The sequence below is a fragment of the Impatiens glandulifera genome, chromosome 1, assembly GCF_907164915.1.
Source record: "Impatiens glandulifera chromosome 1, dImpGla2.1, whole genome shotgun sequence".
Taxonomy (NCBI): domain Eukaryota; kingdom Viridiplantae; phylum Streptophyta; class Magnoliopsida; order Ericales; family Balsaminaceae; genus Impatiens; species Impatiens glandulifera.
This window is the reverse complement of record NC_061862.1, coordinates 76,429,755-76,443,552: the sequence shown is the minus strand read 5'-3', so window position 1 is coordinate 76,443,552 and position 13,798 is coordinate 76,429,755. Positions and strand designations below refer to the sequence as shown.

Sequence of the window (13,798 nt, the reverse complement as noted above, 5' to 3'; positions counted from 1 at the left end):
TCTTGAGTTAGCTTTTGTTGTCAATCAAGCTTATCAATTCATGCAAACTCCCACATCTTCTCATGAGGGAGTGGTTAAACATATTCTTCGATACCTTCGTCCTAAGTTTTTCATATGTTACTTAACTTTTCTATTACTATTATAAATATCGTAAATATTAAAAATTCAATCTTAAATAACATTACTAAGTAAATTTTAAACCATAAACCTTAAACATTCAATCTTAAATAACATTGTTAAGTAAATATTAAATTATAAACCATAAACCTTAAACATTCAATTAATAATACTATTTCAATCTTTCTTTTTTTAAGAATACAATCAAATAGTTCTAATTTTATTTATATTATCAATTATGACATCAAAGTGTGAGAAGTAAAATAAGGGTGGCCCAAACAGGTCAGTCCAACAATAAGGTAACATATATAGTTACATAGGGTCTTACTTCTTTGGCCCCCAATTTTTCAAATATAATAGTATTATTAATTGTATATTATATTATTAATTATTTTTTTCTTTTTTTCTTTTCATATTAAATATATTTTATTTGGTATATATAACTTTATTATATCCTCAAAATATTTAAAAAAAATTATTTAAAACTTTAAGAGCCACCAAATTTAAATGTGTATAGTGTAACTTAAAGGGTATTGATATATATGAATAAAATAAAAAATATAATTTAAAATAAATGGTATTTTAGTATTTTGGTTAATGAAATGAGTGATGTGATTGTTAAGAAGTGATTGATTAAAAAATTGATTTTGAATAGTTTTTTAAAAACCCAAAGAAAACAAGGCCTAACTTTTAACGCAATGGATGACGATGACGAACGTTTCAAAATGATATCAATATAGAGCACTGAAAATCCTCCATAAAGAAGAGACACAAGCGGAGTATATAATTAAATAAATATAACTTATTAGAATAACTTAAGTGACAAAAGTCTTATCTAAAGAGAGATATAACGTTAACCAGAAACACGAGACATAGTCTATTTTCACAATGGTTAATTCAAGGTTTTAAAAAAAAATGGTATGAAATATTTGTTGAAATTCAAATAGATTAATTAATTATATTTTTTTTTAGAGTAACGAACTTGTGAAAAGGATGAACGAGCCTTCAGCGTAAGTAACTGAAAAAACTGATCAGTCCTTTTCATCCTCATTCTCTCTTACTATATTTATATAAATATATATAATATGGATCGATATTACCGCTTTGATAAACTTCATTTTGCATTGATCTTCTGTTCATTGATCTATCTCTACCGGCGAAATGGGAAACAATCCGGTCAAGATTCTCGTCACCGGCGCTGCTGGTAATAACTTCACATCAAATCCATCTACATTGTTTAATTTGTTTTATGTTCTTTAACCTAGATTCAAGCCATTTTTGGCATTCTTTCTTCATCGCCTTTCCTCCAAGTATACGTGTGATCATCATTGTTAATTTATTGTTCTTTTCTTCAGATCAAAGAGATCTAATATTGAATCAGTTTCAGCAGTTGATTGCATATCCGATTACTATTTAATTGATTGAATTCTGATTTGGCAAAAAATTGCTTACAACCTGTTTGATATTTAGCCAGATAGAATGGATCACTTAGAATTAGTTGAGAAATTTGTTGTTCCTTTGAGTTGTCTTTATCTTTCATGGAAATTGATCAGACACATATGGAGTTTCATGAATATTGAACGAGAACCTGTTACAGTTCTAGTAACCGGTGCTGCAGGCATGCTTAATGGTTACTATCGTTGATTTTGCAAATTGAACTGTTTTTTTTATTATTATTGTGATTGATTTTACAGGACAAATTGGATATGCTATTGCTCCTATGATTGCTAGAGGGGCTATGCTTGGCCCAAATCAACCTGTTATTCTTCATTTGCTTGATATTGAACCTGCTGCTCAGGCACTGGAAGGTGTAAAAATGGAATTGATTGATGCTGCATTACCTCTACTTAAAGGTTTGATCTAAACAAGCATATTTAGAAATTGTTATTTTGTCCCCATAAGTAAAAATCATTCAAATTGAAGATGATATTATTTTGTCCCCATATATTATATGTTTTTCTCTTTTCTTTTTATCATGATCTGTATTATAGGATGATTTTGATTAAGCCTATATAAACTACTATTTTGTGAAAATAATGATCCATATTATAGTATTATACCATCTAGATGAAGAGTTAAAGCTGAGTTTGGACGGAAAACAACGATAAATTTTTTAAAAGATACTTTTTTTTGTCAAAGTATCATATTCAGATACTAATTAAGATGAGATAATGTTCTAGAACATAACTTAGTTATACATATATTCATACACTTGATGACGTATTCTTATTCAAACTCCAGGTGTTTTCAAACATAGTGTCGTTTTTTGTTTTTCTTTTGGATCACAATTAAATTAGTTTTTATCATTGATCCATATTATCTTCATTGTCACAAGGTAGATTTTTGTAAAGATTGTGATGAACATGAGAAAGATGTATAACAAAAACTTCATTATTTTCTTCATCATAATCCAAACATGATAGTTATATATATTATCGTGTTTAAGTTTGATTCGGTATATAGATTATTTTGGATCATGATCAAATTATTTATGATCATAGATCCATATTATTTTACAGGTCACAATGTAGACTTTTTTCAGGATAATGATCAATATGAATATGATGATTTTCTTCATTACAATCCACATTATGTGAACTTTTTGCTTCATTTTCTATACTTAGTTATTTAGGTCATCTTTACTTTTGACAAACACAACAAACGTAGATTTATCTCGACAATAATCGAGATGAAAAAATTTGATACAAAAACAACATACCCAATTGTTGCTAATTATATTCCAAATAGATTAAAAATAAATTTCAGTTTCTTTGGTTGTGACAGGGGTGGTTGCCACTACAGATGTGGTTGAAGCTTGTACAGGCATAAACATCGCAATAATGGTTGGTGGATTTCCTAGAAAAGAAGGGATGGAACGAAAAGATGTGATGTCCAAAAACGTATCTATATACAAAGCCCAAGCTACAGCTCTTGAACAACATGCTGCTCCCAATTGCAAGGTGAATTTGTATAATTATCTGTTTTCAAATTCACGAGACTTTTATTAATACAAACTTTAACAATTTGTAATTGGTTTTAGGTGCTGGTTGTTGCTAATCCAGCCAATACAAACGCTTTAATCCTAAAAGAGTTTGCTCCTTCAATACCCGAGAAAAATATAACATGTCTTACTAGACTTGACCACAATAGAGCCCTTGGTCAGATTTCAGAAAGGCTTGATGTTCAAATTTGCGATGTTAAGAATGTTATCATTTGGGGTAATCACTCGTCGACTCAGTATCCAGATGTCAATCATGCAACTGCAGAAGAGAAATCTGTTAGAGAATTAGTCAAGGACGATGATTGGTAACAAGATGAATTAATCAACATTTCCTCGGATTATCCATGTGAACTTTTATTTTTCTGATAGGTTGAATTCTGGGTTCATCACGACAGTGCAACAACGGGGTGCAGCCATTATCAAAGCTAGGAAGCTATCAAGTGCATTGTCTGCTGCAAGTTCTGCTTGTGATCACATGCGTGATTGGGTCCTTGGGACCCCTGCGGGAACTTGGGTTTCCATGGGTGTGTATTCAGATGGGTCATATGGGATTCAACCAGGACTTATTTACTCTTTTCCTGTAACTTGTAAGGATGGAGAATGGTCAATTGTCCAAGGTTTGTTTTTTTCAATAATCTACATAGTTTGTTCTTTTAACAACCATTTAATGAAAAAGATATGAATTATAATATGAATTAATGGTGTGGCAGATTTGGAGATTGATGAACTGTCAAGGAAAAAGATGGATTTGAGTGCAGAAGAGCTGATAGAGGAGAAAGCAATAGCATATTCTTGTCTCAACTGATCATGCACATCTTCAAGATGCTTAGTTAGTTATTATTATTATTAGTAGAATAATAATAACATGATTATTATTATGGTCTTTTATTAATTTTATTAACTTCCATGTAATCTGGATGATGCACAAAGTATTTGAATAATAGATACTTTTATTTATATTTATGTTTTTATGCAAAACTTTCTTTAGACATTTATTATTAGTATTGTTGAAACTAGAACGACAAATGAGTCAAGCCAGTTTGAGCTCGAACTCGACAAGATAAAGTATTTATTAGCTCGACTCGAACGAGTTTATAAATTTGAGCTCGAGCTTAACCATTTCTCTAATAACTTCACTCGATTCGAAAACTTGAATTAAAATTAAATTTTCATATATTTATAAAGAAAAAATATTTATTTTAGATTTTAATATTAAAATATATATATTATCATGCTCGAAAAAGTTTAACAAACCACCAAATAAGTACTATTTGAACTTGAGCTCGCCTCGAAGAATAAATAAGTTAATTTGAGCTCGACTCGAACTTGGTCAAAATCAAATTCAAGTCGAGCTTTGACCGAGCGGTTCGCAATCAGTTTGACTCATTTGTCGCCCTAATTGAACATGTTAAGTTAGTTAAAGATGAAGAAATCTTTTTAAGCAACTAAAAATGATGATCTCAAAAGAGAAAAAAAATGAGAATCGATAAGGATTTTGTGGAAGTGGGAGTATTTATTTGGTAAAAAGATTTAAATAGTATTAATATATTTAAATAAAATAAAATTTATTTTAATATTTTAATTAATTAATTTAATAGATAATACACAAAATAATAATAATAATAAAATAAAATAAATTGATATTTGACTTAAGTCTATATGCTTACCTGGTTGCTCATTCCTATTATTATTATAGTTTGAAATATTTAGAAATTTTAAATTTTAATTAGTTTAATTATTAAAATATTTATTTAATGAAAATAAAAAAGATATATTTTAATAATTTTAAAAACAAATATAATAAAATCTTACAAAAATACACATATCATCAGCCTTTCCCTCTTTGTATATATATATATCAGTCGGCAATCACATAAACTCTCTGCACATTCTAAGAATCAACCATGAACAACTTGCAAGAACGCTTTTTCGAAGTCGAAATAGAAGCTGAAAAACTCTTACTCGCAAGGCATCAGGTAATCTAAATTCCCAAAATTGATTCACATTTATACATCTTTTCCTCTCTCAACCACTCCTTACATTTACAGTTGGTAGAGAACGATAGATTGAGGAACGCAAATCGCGAAGCACTGACGGCTCTCAGAAAGAGGGCTCGCACCACCACGACGAGCGTTCCTTCTCCTTTCGAGTCGATTATGAGAGAGATTGAAGGCTCTGTATCGACTCCTTTAGTGAAAGAAGTTTGCTCAACTTGCGGCAATCATGATTCAATGGAGAAGACTTGGTTGATGTTTCCTGGAACTGATGTATTTGCTAAAATTCCATTTCACGCTGCTCATACTATTCTAGACCAAGGTTTGACCTAATTTCTTCATACCTAAGTTTACTCATGTTAATTGTTGAAAAACTAGGGTTATTCGATTGATTCACTAGTTATTGTTTGATAGTCTTATATATGCATATCTAAGCAGACTTCAGAATCTTCTCAAGTATCCTGTTCAAGCACACTGTGGAATTTACTTCTGAACTTGAAACTTTTAATGAGAAGGATAGATACACTAGGAATTAACCTATGTTGTAGAACTAGTAGAATCAAATAGAAACACAACATTGCAGAGATTGCGAGGATTCGTTCAAAATACAAGAACTTGAAAAGAAAAAGAAGAGAAAGACTACTCACCTAAGAAGTGAGTCAACTACTCAGGTGGCAATAAGTTTGATCTAAGGGTCTTATTACTTTTTGTTTTTGAAAATGGTCTGAATACAAAGACTCTACTCGAATGCATGATCTTACATACAAACATGAGCTATTAAGCTCAATCGCTGAGCTAAATTAGTTTTCATACTAAGGGGCTTATTACTATGATGTCTCATGTTCGATTACCATTGAAAGTACCATATCGATATGGGAGGTCAGGGCGGTGGATTGCTCTGCCAGCATCATCCAAAAAATAGTCGAGATGTGCGGAAAACTGTCAACACCTTGGTTACAATAAAAAATATACAAAACTAAATAATCCTAACAAGGACATGGATTAATCTTTCTATATAGTTGGCCTTTTTTTGGTAGATTAGGCTAGCACAACTTCCTACCACCATGTTCTTTCACTTCAATGAAGTTGCTTTTCAGTTATAAACGAATTTGAGACATTGTCCTCTTAAAATCAAGACTCTTACCACTTAAGCTGCCCTGACTTATGTGTTTCGTACAACTCAAATAAGGGATCTGAATAACACAATTCAATCAAAGTGTTTCTTAGGAGAAGTGGATTATGGGAAGCCAAGAACCTACTGCAACTTATACTTCCAGTTTTTCAGAGTTCCCTCTTTTGTACAACTTCTTTTATTCCTCATAGTTTTGTTGAACATGCCCACAGTTTGTGTCAGTGGGCTAAACACAACAAGACTTTTGGTGATATTGCTGCTTCTGATATCCCACCTCGTTGTGTTTCTGCTTGTAACTCTCCATTTGTCATTGTTTAGAATGCCTTTGTATTAGCAAAGAAGAGTCCATTTAATGTGTAACAAGCTATTAGTTGCTAAACAAGATCTCTATGTTTCAATAATATCATTCTCCCTAAAAAAAATGGCTCATTTGGCATTAATTTCTCTTTCAGTTTCTCAATTTAGCTTGCTTTTACTTTTGCAGATCAGTCGTGTCTGGACCTCGACTCAAGGAAATTGCAAAGCATTGTGAAAGAGAAATCGTTCTTGATCTCAGATAAAGGTGCCATTGCAGACAAGATCAGCCCAGGTGTTTTCAAATCTCTTGTTACCCTTACAGATAAGCCATAGTAGTAACAGATATTGCAGATGTGAGTATTATTATTATCTACTCTTTGAGATTTTCATCCTTGATTATGAAAAATTAACAAAACTTGAAATTGGGTGTTGTTTTGTTCATCAAATCGATAAATCTCATTGCCCAAACTTTATTGTTACTTTCAGTTGTATTATCTCTTTTTTGTAATTCAGTTTATGCCTCCTTTCCTTCTTGGAATGACAATATTGACTGATCTAGAGGAAATTGTTTCTCCCTTGTGTTTATCTTCTTATAGATATTTCCTTTTGTTCTTATATGATTGTATTTTCTGAAAATATACGCTATTTTTTGGTTGTTGTTGATATCTCTTCTGGACGTGAATCCTAATGGGATCACACTTGAATACAAAACTTAGTCAAACACTAATTCAAGAATTTAATGGCGTTTACGTTTCCTTCTAAATCTTAAGAAGTTCCTTTATGAAGTATCGATAAACCTTTTTGATCGATTCTTTTGTGCTACCACAAATTACTTATTTTTGTAACTTTGCTAACTAAATAGAAAATGAATCGCACTCCAAATGAGAAGAGAAACTCAGCGTTCTCAAAAAAAAATATTGATCGAAACTTTAATCTTGTGATACAAAGCGAAACCCTTCTAAACGAGCTGAGTCAAGTCGAACAGTTCCTGGCTTGAGTTCGACTCGTTTAGCATATATTCGAGTTCGGTTCGTATCTATGGTTCATTGCTTGAGTTCGACTCGTTTACAAGGCTTCACGCCTAGGTGAAGAGCTTCCCATTTTATTTTGTGTTGTTAAATATTAATTTTTAAATATATATTAATTAATATTAAACAATATTTTGAACGAACATTTTTGCGAGTCCATAAAGAAGCCTCTAAACGTGAGCTGCTATAGCTGGGCTTGTTTAAATTTTTAAGTTTTTAAATGAGCTCAATTTCGGCTCGTTAAGACTAACGAACAATCTGACGAATAACTAGCTAACAGTTCTATTCTATTCATTTACATCCCTAGTAAAACCTAGAACGATGAAATAAATGCGATGGTTAAGACTCAACGGTTCTTAAGACTCAACAAGGAGTGGTTAGACATCTTTTGAGTTTTGGTAAAGATTTTAAACAATTGGTCTTTGTTAGGGTTTCTTCTTATCATCCTTCATTTGTACATATTTTTCTCAAAATCCTCTTTTGGATTTTCATTTAAATGTCTAGCTAGATGTTTGGAGAAGAATATTTTAAGTCTGTTTGGTTTGATGAATGTGAAGAAAGCTACCACCAATACAGTATTTTCAAATAATAATCAGAGTTAGTAATTTGGTGTTTAGTGGAATTAAACTATTTGAGCAATTAGTGATAACAGTGGGACAGGAAGCTTCAGGCTTACCAGTTGGAAGCTTCATTAAAAGAGGATCAATCAATATTTGTCTTCTTTCAAATTAATTCAATTTCTCTCTCTACAAACTATTTATATAATAATATATATAACCCAAAACTACTTGTAATTATGAAACTAATTCACAATGTTGGAATACGACGGAGGAGGTAATATAAGTCTCTCCGGCCAAACATCCGACCAAAATTCCGGTGGCCATCGACGTCACTTATTCGATCCATCAAATGAATTCCTTCAACACCATAACTTATTCTCCCGAACCCATTTACAGCAGTTTTCTTCTCTATACGATGATCATCATATTCATCAATCAAACAACTTCTACGTGGACCCATCTCCTCCGGCGATTCTATCACTTAACTCCGGCGGCGGTGGCGGCGGCGGAGGGGTGATGGATTTAGCGGTGACACTTGGGCTTCAGTTGGGTCGGCGGACGAATATGACGACGTCGGCGGCGACGGCGGTAATGGACGATGAACCGGCGGCGGTGAATGGGTTGTTGTACCGGCGGTCGGGTTTTAGAGTGAATGCGCCGAAATGTCAGGCGGAAAAATGTAATGCGGATCTTAGAAATGCGAAACATTATCATCGACGTCATAAGGTTTGTGAGTTTCATTCTAAGGCGGCTATGGTTATTGCTGCTGGATTGAGCCAACGATTCTGTCAACAATGTAGTAGGTGCTGATCTTACTTTTTTTTTTTTTTTTTTTTTTTTTAAATTTATATAATATAATATTATTTATTTATAATTATATATTATATTATTTCAGATATACAACATCTTAAATGATATTTTAGTTTTTTTATCATTTAAAGAATTATAATAATAATAATAATAATATTTATCCAAAATATAAAAATCTTAAACTCTCTTATTATTACACTACTTATATATTCTATTTTCATTTTTTTAGATATGGATTTAAATACAAATCATTTTTAAAATTAAATTTAGTTAGTGATAAATTAAAAAAGAAAAAAAATTGTATTCAAATATATAAATATAGGCTTGGATCGATTTTGAGTTATTTAAATAATTAAAAAAAATTAAACATTATTTTGCTCCCTTCTTTTTTTTTATCAAATTGTTTCATTCATTAACCAAAATATTATTATATATTTATTTATATATTAATACTCTTTAAAATTTTTACAATAAATTTTTTTTCTTTTAAAATTATCTATAATTATATTTTTTTGTTATTCAAATAACTCATATTGAAAGTCCATATATTAAGATTTTGTTTAAAATATTTTTATATTTGTTATTAGTGATCTTAAGATAAGATGTGATTGATGAGAAGATAATAAAATGAATGTTAGACTAAGATGAATTTTTTAAACCTTAAACCAATCAGACTTAAATGTATTTTAAATTTTTTTAAACCCTAAACTAATGAGGCTTAAATGTATTTTCATATAACGGTCATATAGTGAAATGAAAAAAAAATTGAAAATTTTGTAAAATAAATCAACTAAATTTGGATTTAATTACTTTTAAACTAAAAATTAATTTTTTTTCTTTTTAAACCAAAATATGATATATTTTTTTAGCATTAATTTAGTCTAAAATTAAATTCATTATTGTTTTTGAGTAAGAGTAAATAGTCTTACTTACAAGTTTTGAATTCACTTAATTTACAAACATTTTAAATTGAAGTTCAAGCAGGATATTCTTGTTCGTGCTAATTAAGATTTGAAAAATAATATATATAACTATATAATGAAGATTAATGTAATATTGTTTACAGGTTCCATCTTCTATCTGAATTTGATGGTGGAAAAAGGAGTTGTCGTGAAAGGCTAGCTGATCACAATCGTCGTAGACGAAAGATCCATCGTGAAGCCAACGAAAGCAATCGCGGATCCAACTATGGTGGTAATTCCTTTAACGGTTTGATCGGATGTAAGTATATATAACAAATATATAGTGAAATAATTGACTAAAGTGTTCAATTTCCAAATATTAGTTATAAGGATTCAACATTTTAATGAGTTTCATTTGTTGAAGTGTCAACAGCTGATTCTGAAGTTCAATCGCCTTCTTCGGGCATAACAATAGGAATTTCACCTCCTCGAATGTTGGATACATGTTTCAACCAAAGAATGCCACCATCCCCGTCAACTAATGCATTGTTTTTGTCAACCGGGATGTTCGGTTGGACAAATGAATCGTGATTATTGCGATAAAAACCTTTGAAAATGGTTGAAGTATATTTGATATGAATGCACCTAACAAATTAGGTTAATTGTTTCATTAAGTACTAAGTAGAAGTGACTAGTGGATGAAATTATCTTTGCCAATTTTCCTCTTTGGCTTCCACTTTAGGAAATCAAAGTCCTAATAATGGCAAGCAATTGATTTTAAAAATCTCTCATTTCGTTTTAGATGATCATGTAAGCATTCTCATTTCATGTAATCATAAGTATATGTTATGAAATTTGCTTCATCTAATGATAATAGTAGTGTCGAAATATGATATTAATCTCATTCGATTCCATTTAGAAATAATCAATATTATATCTTTTTTTGGGACATTTTGAATTAATTTGACCAAAAATCTAGATTATCACCTAGAAAAATATATTTGATCAATAAAGGTATTTATTTCTATTAATTCTACTGCAATTCACAATATTGGATTGTTTTAATATCAATTTTGTAAAAAAATTATCAAACTATAAAATTTCCAATAAATCATGATAGTGTACAAGAAATTAACAAAGAGAAAATTATCATATTCATTATCTGACAAAAAAAAATTAAAAAATACAAAGCTTTTTTATAATTGTATAAAAAAAAAATCAAATGATTTTAATCTTAAAACTCATTAAACTGAAAGAAAAAACATACCAAATAATCAAAGATGTACACCTAACAATTGTGTCCATTTGAATTCAAACATTTCCAACAAAAGTACAAACTTTCAATCTACCAAAATACACTAGTAAACCATCAAAAAATAGAGGTAGATTCCATACACAAAACAACTGTTCAAAAAGATTTAAAGAACCTAGTTCCAATATTAATCCCAAAAATCATATATAGATTCGGTTTTCTAACTCAAGAAAAACCCGAAAGCAGAACCAGACGCCTGCATAAGGTCTAAGGTCAATTGCGAGCCACCCGCCTCATTCAACTGATCCCTAAACGACCCTGTCCTCGGCTCGACATCCCCAAATATGTGATGGTTTTGCGAAAACTTAATTGTACAATTAGTAGAAGTATGAGATTCATCTTGTGGTGTTAATTCACCTTCGATAGTATTATTATCAAGGTAATTAATGTTGTCTTGGTAGTAAATAGAGGCAGAAGCTCTATTTTCTGCGATTAAATCTCTCAAAGCAGCACTGCATCTTGTCGATAGATCGACCGAGGTCAAACACCAAGAGTTGTCGGGTCTCGAAGATGACAGAAGAGAGAGAACACGACCTACTTAAGTAACAAAAACATTAGAGTAATTAAACTAATCTTTAAAAGTTCGGCTCGATTCGAAAACTTATAATATTGTATTTTGTAAGGTATTTTAGTTAAAGACCTTGATTGGAGTTCCTAGGCATAGACTCATGTGATCCTTTCCTCCTCCTTTCATTATGACCTGCTAATCTTCTTCTACAACTCCTCTTAGTCTCATCAAACTCAGCCACCCCATGAAATCTAAAAGAAGAACAAAATTCAATTAGATTTTTATAAAATTATAAAGTAAGAGTATGATGGTTAATTAAATAATTTATCATTAGAAGATAATCTCAAATAATCATTGAAACAACATCCAAATCACATTTCATATTTTCTTCAAATGTCTATAATTATATTTTTTTTCTTTAAAAGATTTAACATTTTATTAACCACTCCCACGAGAAGATTGAAAAAAATATATTTAATTTGATTAAAAACTTGTTTAAACATTATGAAAAATAAAATTATTTAATAACAAGAAACTAAATATGAATCATAAAAAATCAATCACTTCAACTTCAAGTTGATTTAAAATTTTGAGTAAAGATATTATCTATGTTTCTATTTTTGTTGTATAATTATTTTTTCTTTAAATAAACTAATGATAATATATTAAGATTCAAATTAATTTTAGTTTGTAATCATTATAATATATTGTATTGAATTACATTTTGTTTATAGTATTTGAAATCATCCTCCTATGACAACACTAATAATACAAATTTTAACTTGTTTTAAAATTTAATCATTTTATTTTTATTTCTTTTATGGAAGAATTATGATTATAAAATTAAAATAAATAAATAAATGAATTACCGGCTGCACTGTTGACAAAAACGTTGGTCTTCACCGAGTACAACAACCTTAGGTTCTTTAGAATGCATCTCACAAACCTTATGCCTCTTATGGTAACCCTTAGCATTCACAAGTGACACGTGGCAACCTTCCACCTGACACCTAGGCACCGCCGCCGTTAACCCTCCGCCGCCGCCGGCCTTTCCTCTTTTGGAAACAGGAGAGTAATCGACCGCCACGTGGCGATCGGCATCTTCAAAATAATGTCTTTTTCCAAGATTCAAACACATGAGATGTGGGTCAGGATATTGCCAATGAAGATTTGGAGGAGGACCCTCGTAGAGTGACGATGATGAAGATGAACGGACGTGATCCAAGGAGGCGCCGGTGATGACGTGGGCGTGGGCGGATGAGTTTGATCCTCCTCCGGCGACGGTGACGGCGCGTGGAAGGTCGGAGAATGTACTTTGTTCGTTAAGAGAAGGAATTTCATCTGAAGAATCCCAAAGATCCCATATGGGTTGGAAAGTACCGTTCTGCTCTCTGCTGCTGCTCCAACCGTTTTCCATCTTCTCTAGTGCGAAGACTCAGATGAAACAGTCTCAATCTCTATCTATATATATATATATATATTTGAATTATGAAAATGGATTCCTGAGAGTAATCTGTTAGTTGTCTTCCCCAAAGAGGAAAAAGATATGAAGAGAGAGAGAGAGAGAGAAAGGAAAAAATGTATGGATGGGGGCTGGTGCAGTTTTGCTCTCCAATAGGGGATTTAGAGAGAGAAAAGCTGAAAAAAAAAATGGTTCTGAATTATGTAAGTCAGTAAGTGGTGACTACTGATTAGGGAAGAAGAAGATGAAGGACAGTAGAAAGAGATATACCACGTGACTCGCGCGTGACTACTTTGAATTTGGCTAGGTTAGAGCTTGTTTATAACCTAAAAATGTTTGGTTTGGTAGAGAGCTTCATATTTTTGTAGGTATTAAATATTAAACAAGATTTTAAATTAGCCTCTAATGTCTAATAATTTATCTGGACTTAACCATAGTTTATCGGTTTAAATTATTGGTTAATCGGTTTTAACGGTCCTATGGGTTAAACAATTCGTTTTTGACTTAACTCTTTTTTAGGTATTTAAACGATAAACAGTTAATAATTTAATTATATATTTATATTAATTATTTTATTAATATTATATATATTTAATAATTTATATATATTAATTACTTTTAATTTTAAAATTATAATTGGTATAGAACTGTTTAAAAAAAATTTCTAATAGAAAT

General features: G+C 30.8%; 4 protein-coding genes across 5 annotated transcripts; 3 read left to right on the top strand and 1 right to left on the bottom strand.

The window, feature by feature from the left end:
* The first annotated feature begins 1,225 nt into the window (after nucleotides 1-1,225).
* Nucleotides 1,226-4,078, top strand: LOC124918947 (malate dehydrogenase-like). 2 transcript variants are annotated; one of them, XM_047459033.1, is made up of 6 exons: nucleotides 1,226-1,321; nucleotides 1,812-1,970; nucleotides 2,902-3,077; nucleotides 3,158-3,423; nucleotides 3,488-3,735; nucleotides 3,829-4,078. In XM_047459033.1, the coding sequence occupies exons 1-6, from the start codon at nucleotides 1,279-1,281 to the stop codon at nucleotides 3,921-3,923; spliced, it is 987 nt and encodes a 328-aa protein (XP_047314989.1). In that variant the 5' UTR covers nucleotides 1,226-1,278; the 3' UTR covers nucleotides 3,924-4,078. The 2 variants fall into 2 exon arrangements, with proteins under 2 accessions (XP_047314989.1, XP_047314988.1); XM_047459032.1 differs by lacking the exon at nucleotides 1,226-1,321 and adding an exon at nucleotides 1,557-1,735.
* An 873-nt stretch (nucleotides 4,079-4,951) lies between these two features.
* LOC124918950 lies at nucleotides 4,952-7,126 on the top strand. The gene is made up of 3 exons (XM_047459036.1): nucleotides 4,952-5,094; nucleotides 5,167-5,434; nucleotides 6,729-7,126. The coding sequence occupies exons 1-3, from the start codon at nucleotides 5,023-5,025 to the stop codon at nucleotides 6,872-6,874; spliced, it is 486 nt and encodes a 161-aa protein (XP_047314992.1). The 5' UTR covers nucleotides 4,952-5,022; the 3' UTR covers nucleotides 6,875-7,126.
* Nucleotides 7,127-8,369: 1,243 nt separating this feature from the next.
* LOC124918949 (squamosa promoter-binding-like protein 8) lies at nucleotides 8,370-10,743 on the top strand. Its single transcript, XM_047459035.1, has 3 exons — nucleotides 8,370-8,932; nucleotides 10,006-10,160; nucleotides 10,266-10,743. The coding sequence occupies exons 1-3, from the start codon at nucleotides 8,382-8,384 to the stop codon at nucleotides 10,430-10,432; spliced, it is 873 nt and encodes a 290-aa protein (XP_047314991.1). The 5' UTR covers nucleotides 8,370-8,381; the 3' UTR covers nucleotides 10,433-10,743.
* Nucleotides 10,744-11,125: 382 nt separating this feature from the next.
* On the bottom strand, nucleotides 11,126-13,316 carry LOC124918948 (squamosa promoter-binding-like protein 7). The gene is made up of 3 exons (XM_047459034.1): nucleotides 12,531-13,316; nucleotides 11,794-11,912; nucleotides 11,126-11,687 (listed from the first exon to the last, which is right to left on the bottom strand). The coding sequence occupies exons 1-3, from the start codon at nucleotides 13,076-13,078 to the stop codon at nucleotides 11,314-11,316; spliced, it is 1,041 nt and encodes a 346-aa protein (XP_047314990.1). The 5' UTR covers nucleotides 13,079-13,316; the 3' UTR covers nucleotides 11,126-11,313.
* Between the last annotated feature and the right edge of the window lie 482 nt (nucleotides 13,317-13,798).

What these genes read in the sequence shown, in the direction of transcription:
- LOC124918948 (XM_047459034.1), bottom strand. Translation starts at nt 13,078, where the DNA reads ATGGAAAACGGTTGGAGCAGCAGCAGAGAGCAGAACGGTACTTTCCAA. An exon ending in TTTTGTCAACAGTGCAGCCG is followed by an intron (nt 11,913 to 12,530) that starts GTAATTCATTTA and finishes TTCTTCTTTTAG; the next exon opens with ATTTCATGGGGTGGCTGAGT. An exon ending in GCCTAGGAACTCCAATCAAG is followed by an intron (nt 11,688 to 11,793) that starts GTCTTTAACTAA and finishes TTACTTAAGTAG; the next exon opens with GTCGTGTTCTCTCTCTTCTG.
- LOC124918949 (XM_047459035.1), top strand. Translation starts at nt 8,382, where the DNA reads ATGTTGGAATACGACGGAGGAGGTAATATAAGTCTCTCCGGCCAAACA. An exon ending in TTCTGTCAACAATGTAGTAG is followed by an intron (nt 8,933 to 10,005) that starts GTGCTGATCTTA and finishes TATTGTTTACAG; the next exon opens with GTTCCATCTTCTATCTGAAT. An exon ending in CTTTAACGGTTTGATCGGAT is followed by an intron (nt 10,161 to 10,265) that starts GTAAGTATATAT and finishes CATTTGTTGAAG; the next exon opens with TGTCAACAGCTGATTCTGAA.
- LOC124918947 (XM_047459032.1), top strand. Translation starts at nt 1,597, where the DNA reads ATGGATCACTTAGAATTAGTTGAGAAATTTGTTGTTCCTTTGAGTTGT. An exon ending in ATGCTGCTCCCAATTGCAAG is followed by an intron (nt 3,078 to 3,157) that starts GTGAATTTGTAT and finishes AATTGGTTTTAG; the next exon opens with GTGCTGGTTGTTGCTAATCC. An exon ending in TTAGTCAAGGACGATGATTG is followed by an intron (nt 3,424 to 3,487) that starts GTAACAAGATGA and finishes TTTTTCTGATAG; the next exon opens with GTTGAATTCTGGGTTCATCA.
- LOC124918950 (XM_047459036.1), top strand. Translation starts at nt 5,023, where the DNA reads ATGAACAACTTGCAAGAACGCTTTTTCGAAGTCGAAATAGAAGCTGAA. An exon ending in TCTTACTCGCAAGGCATCAG is followed by an intron (nt 5,095 to 5,166) that starts GTAATCTAAATT and finishes TTACATTTACAG; the next exon opens with TTGGTAGAGAACGATAGATT. An exon ending in TCATACTATTCTAGACCAAG is followed by an intron (nt 5,435 to 6,728) that starts GTTTGACCTAAT and finishes TTACTTTTGCAG; the next exon opens with ATCAGTCGTGTCTGGACCTC.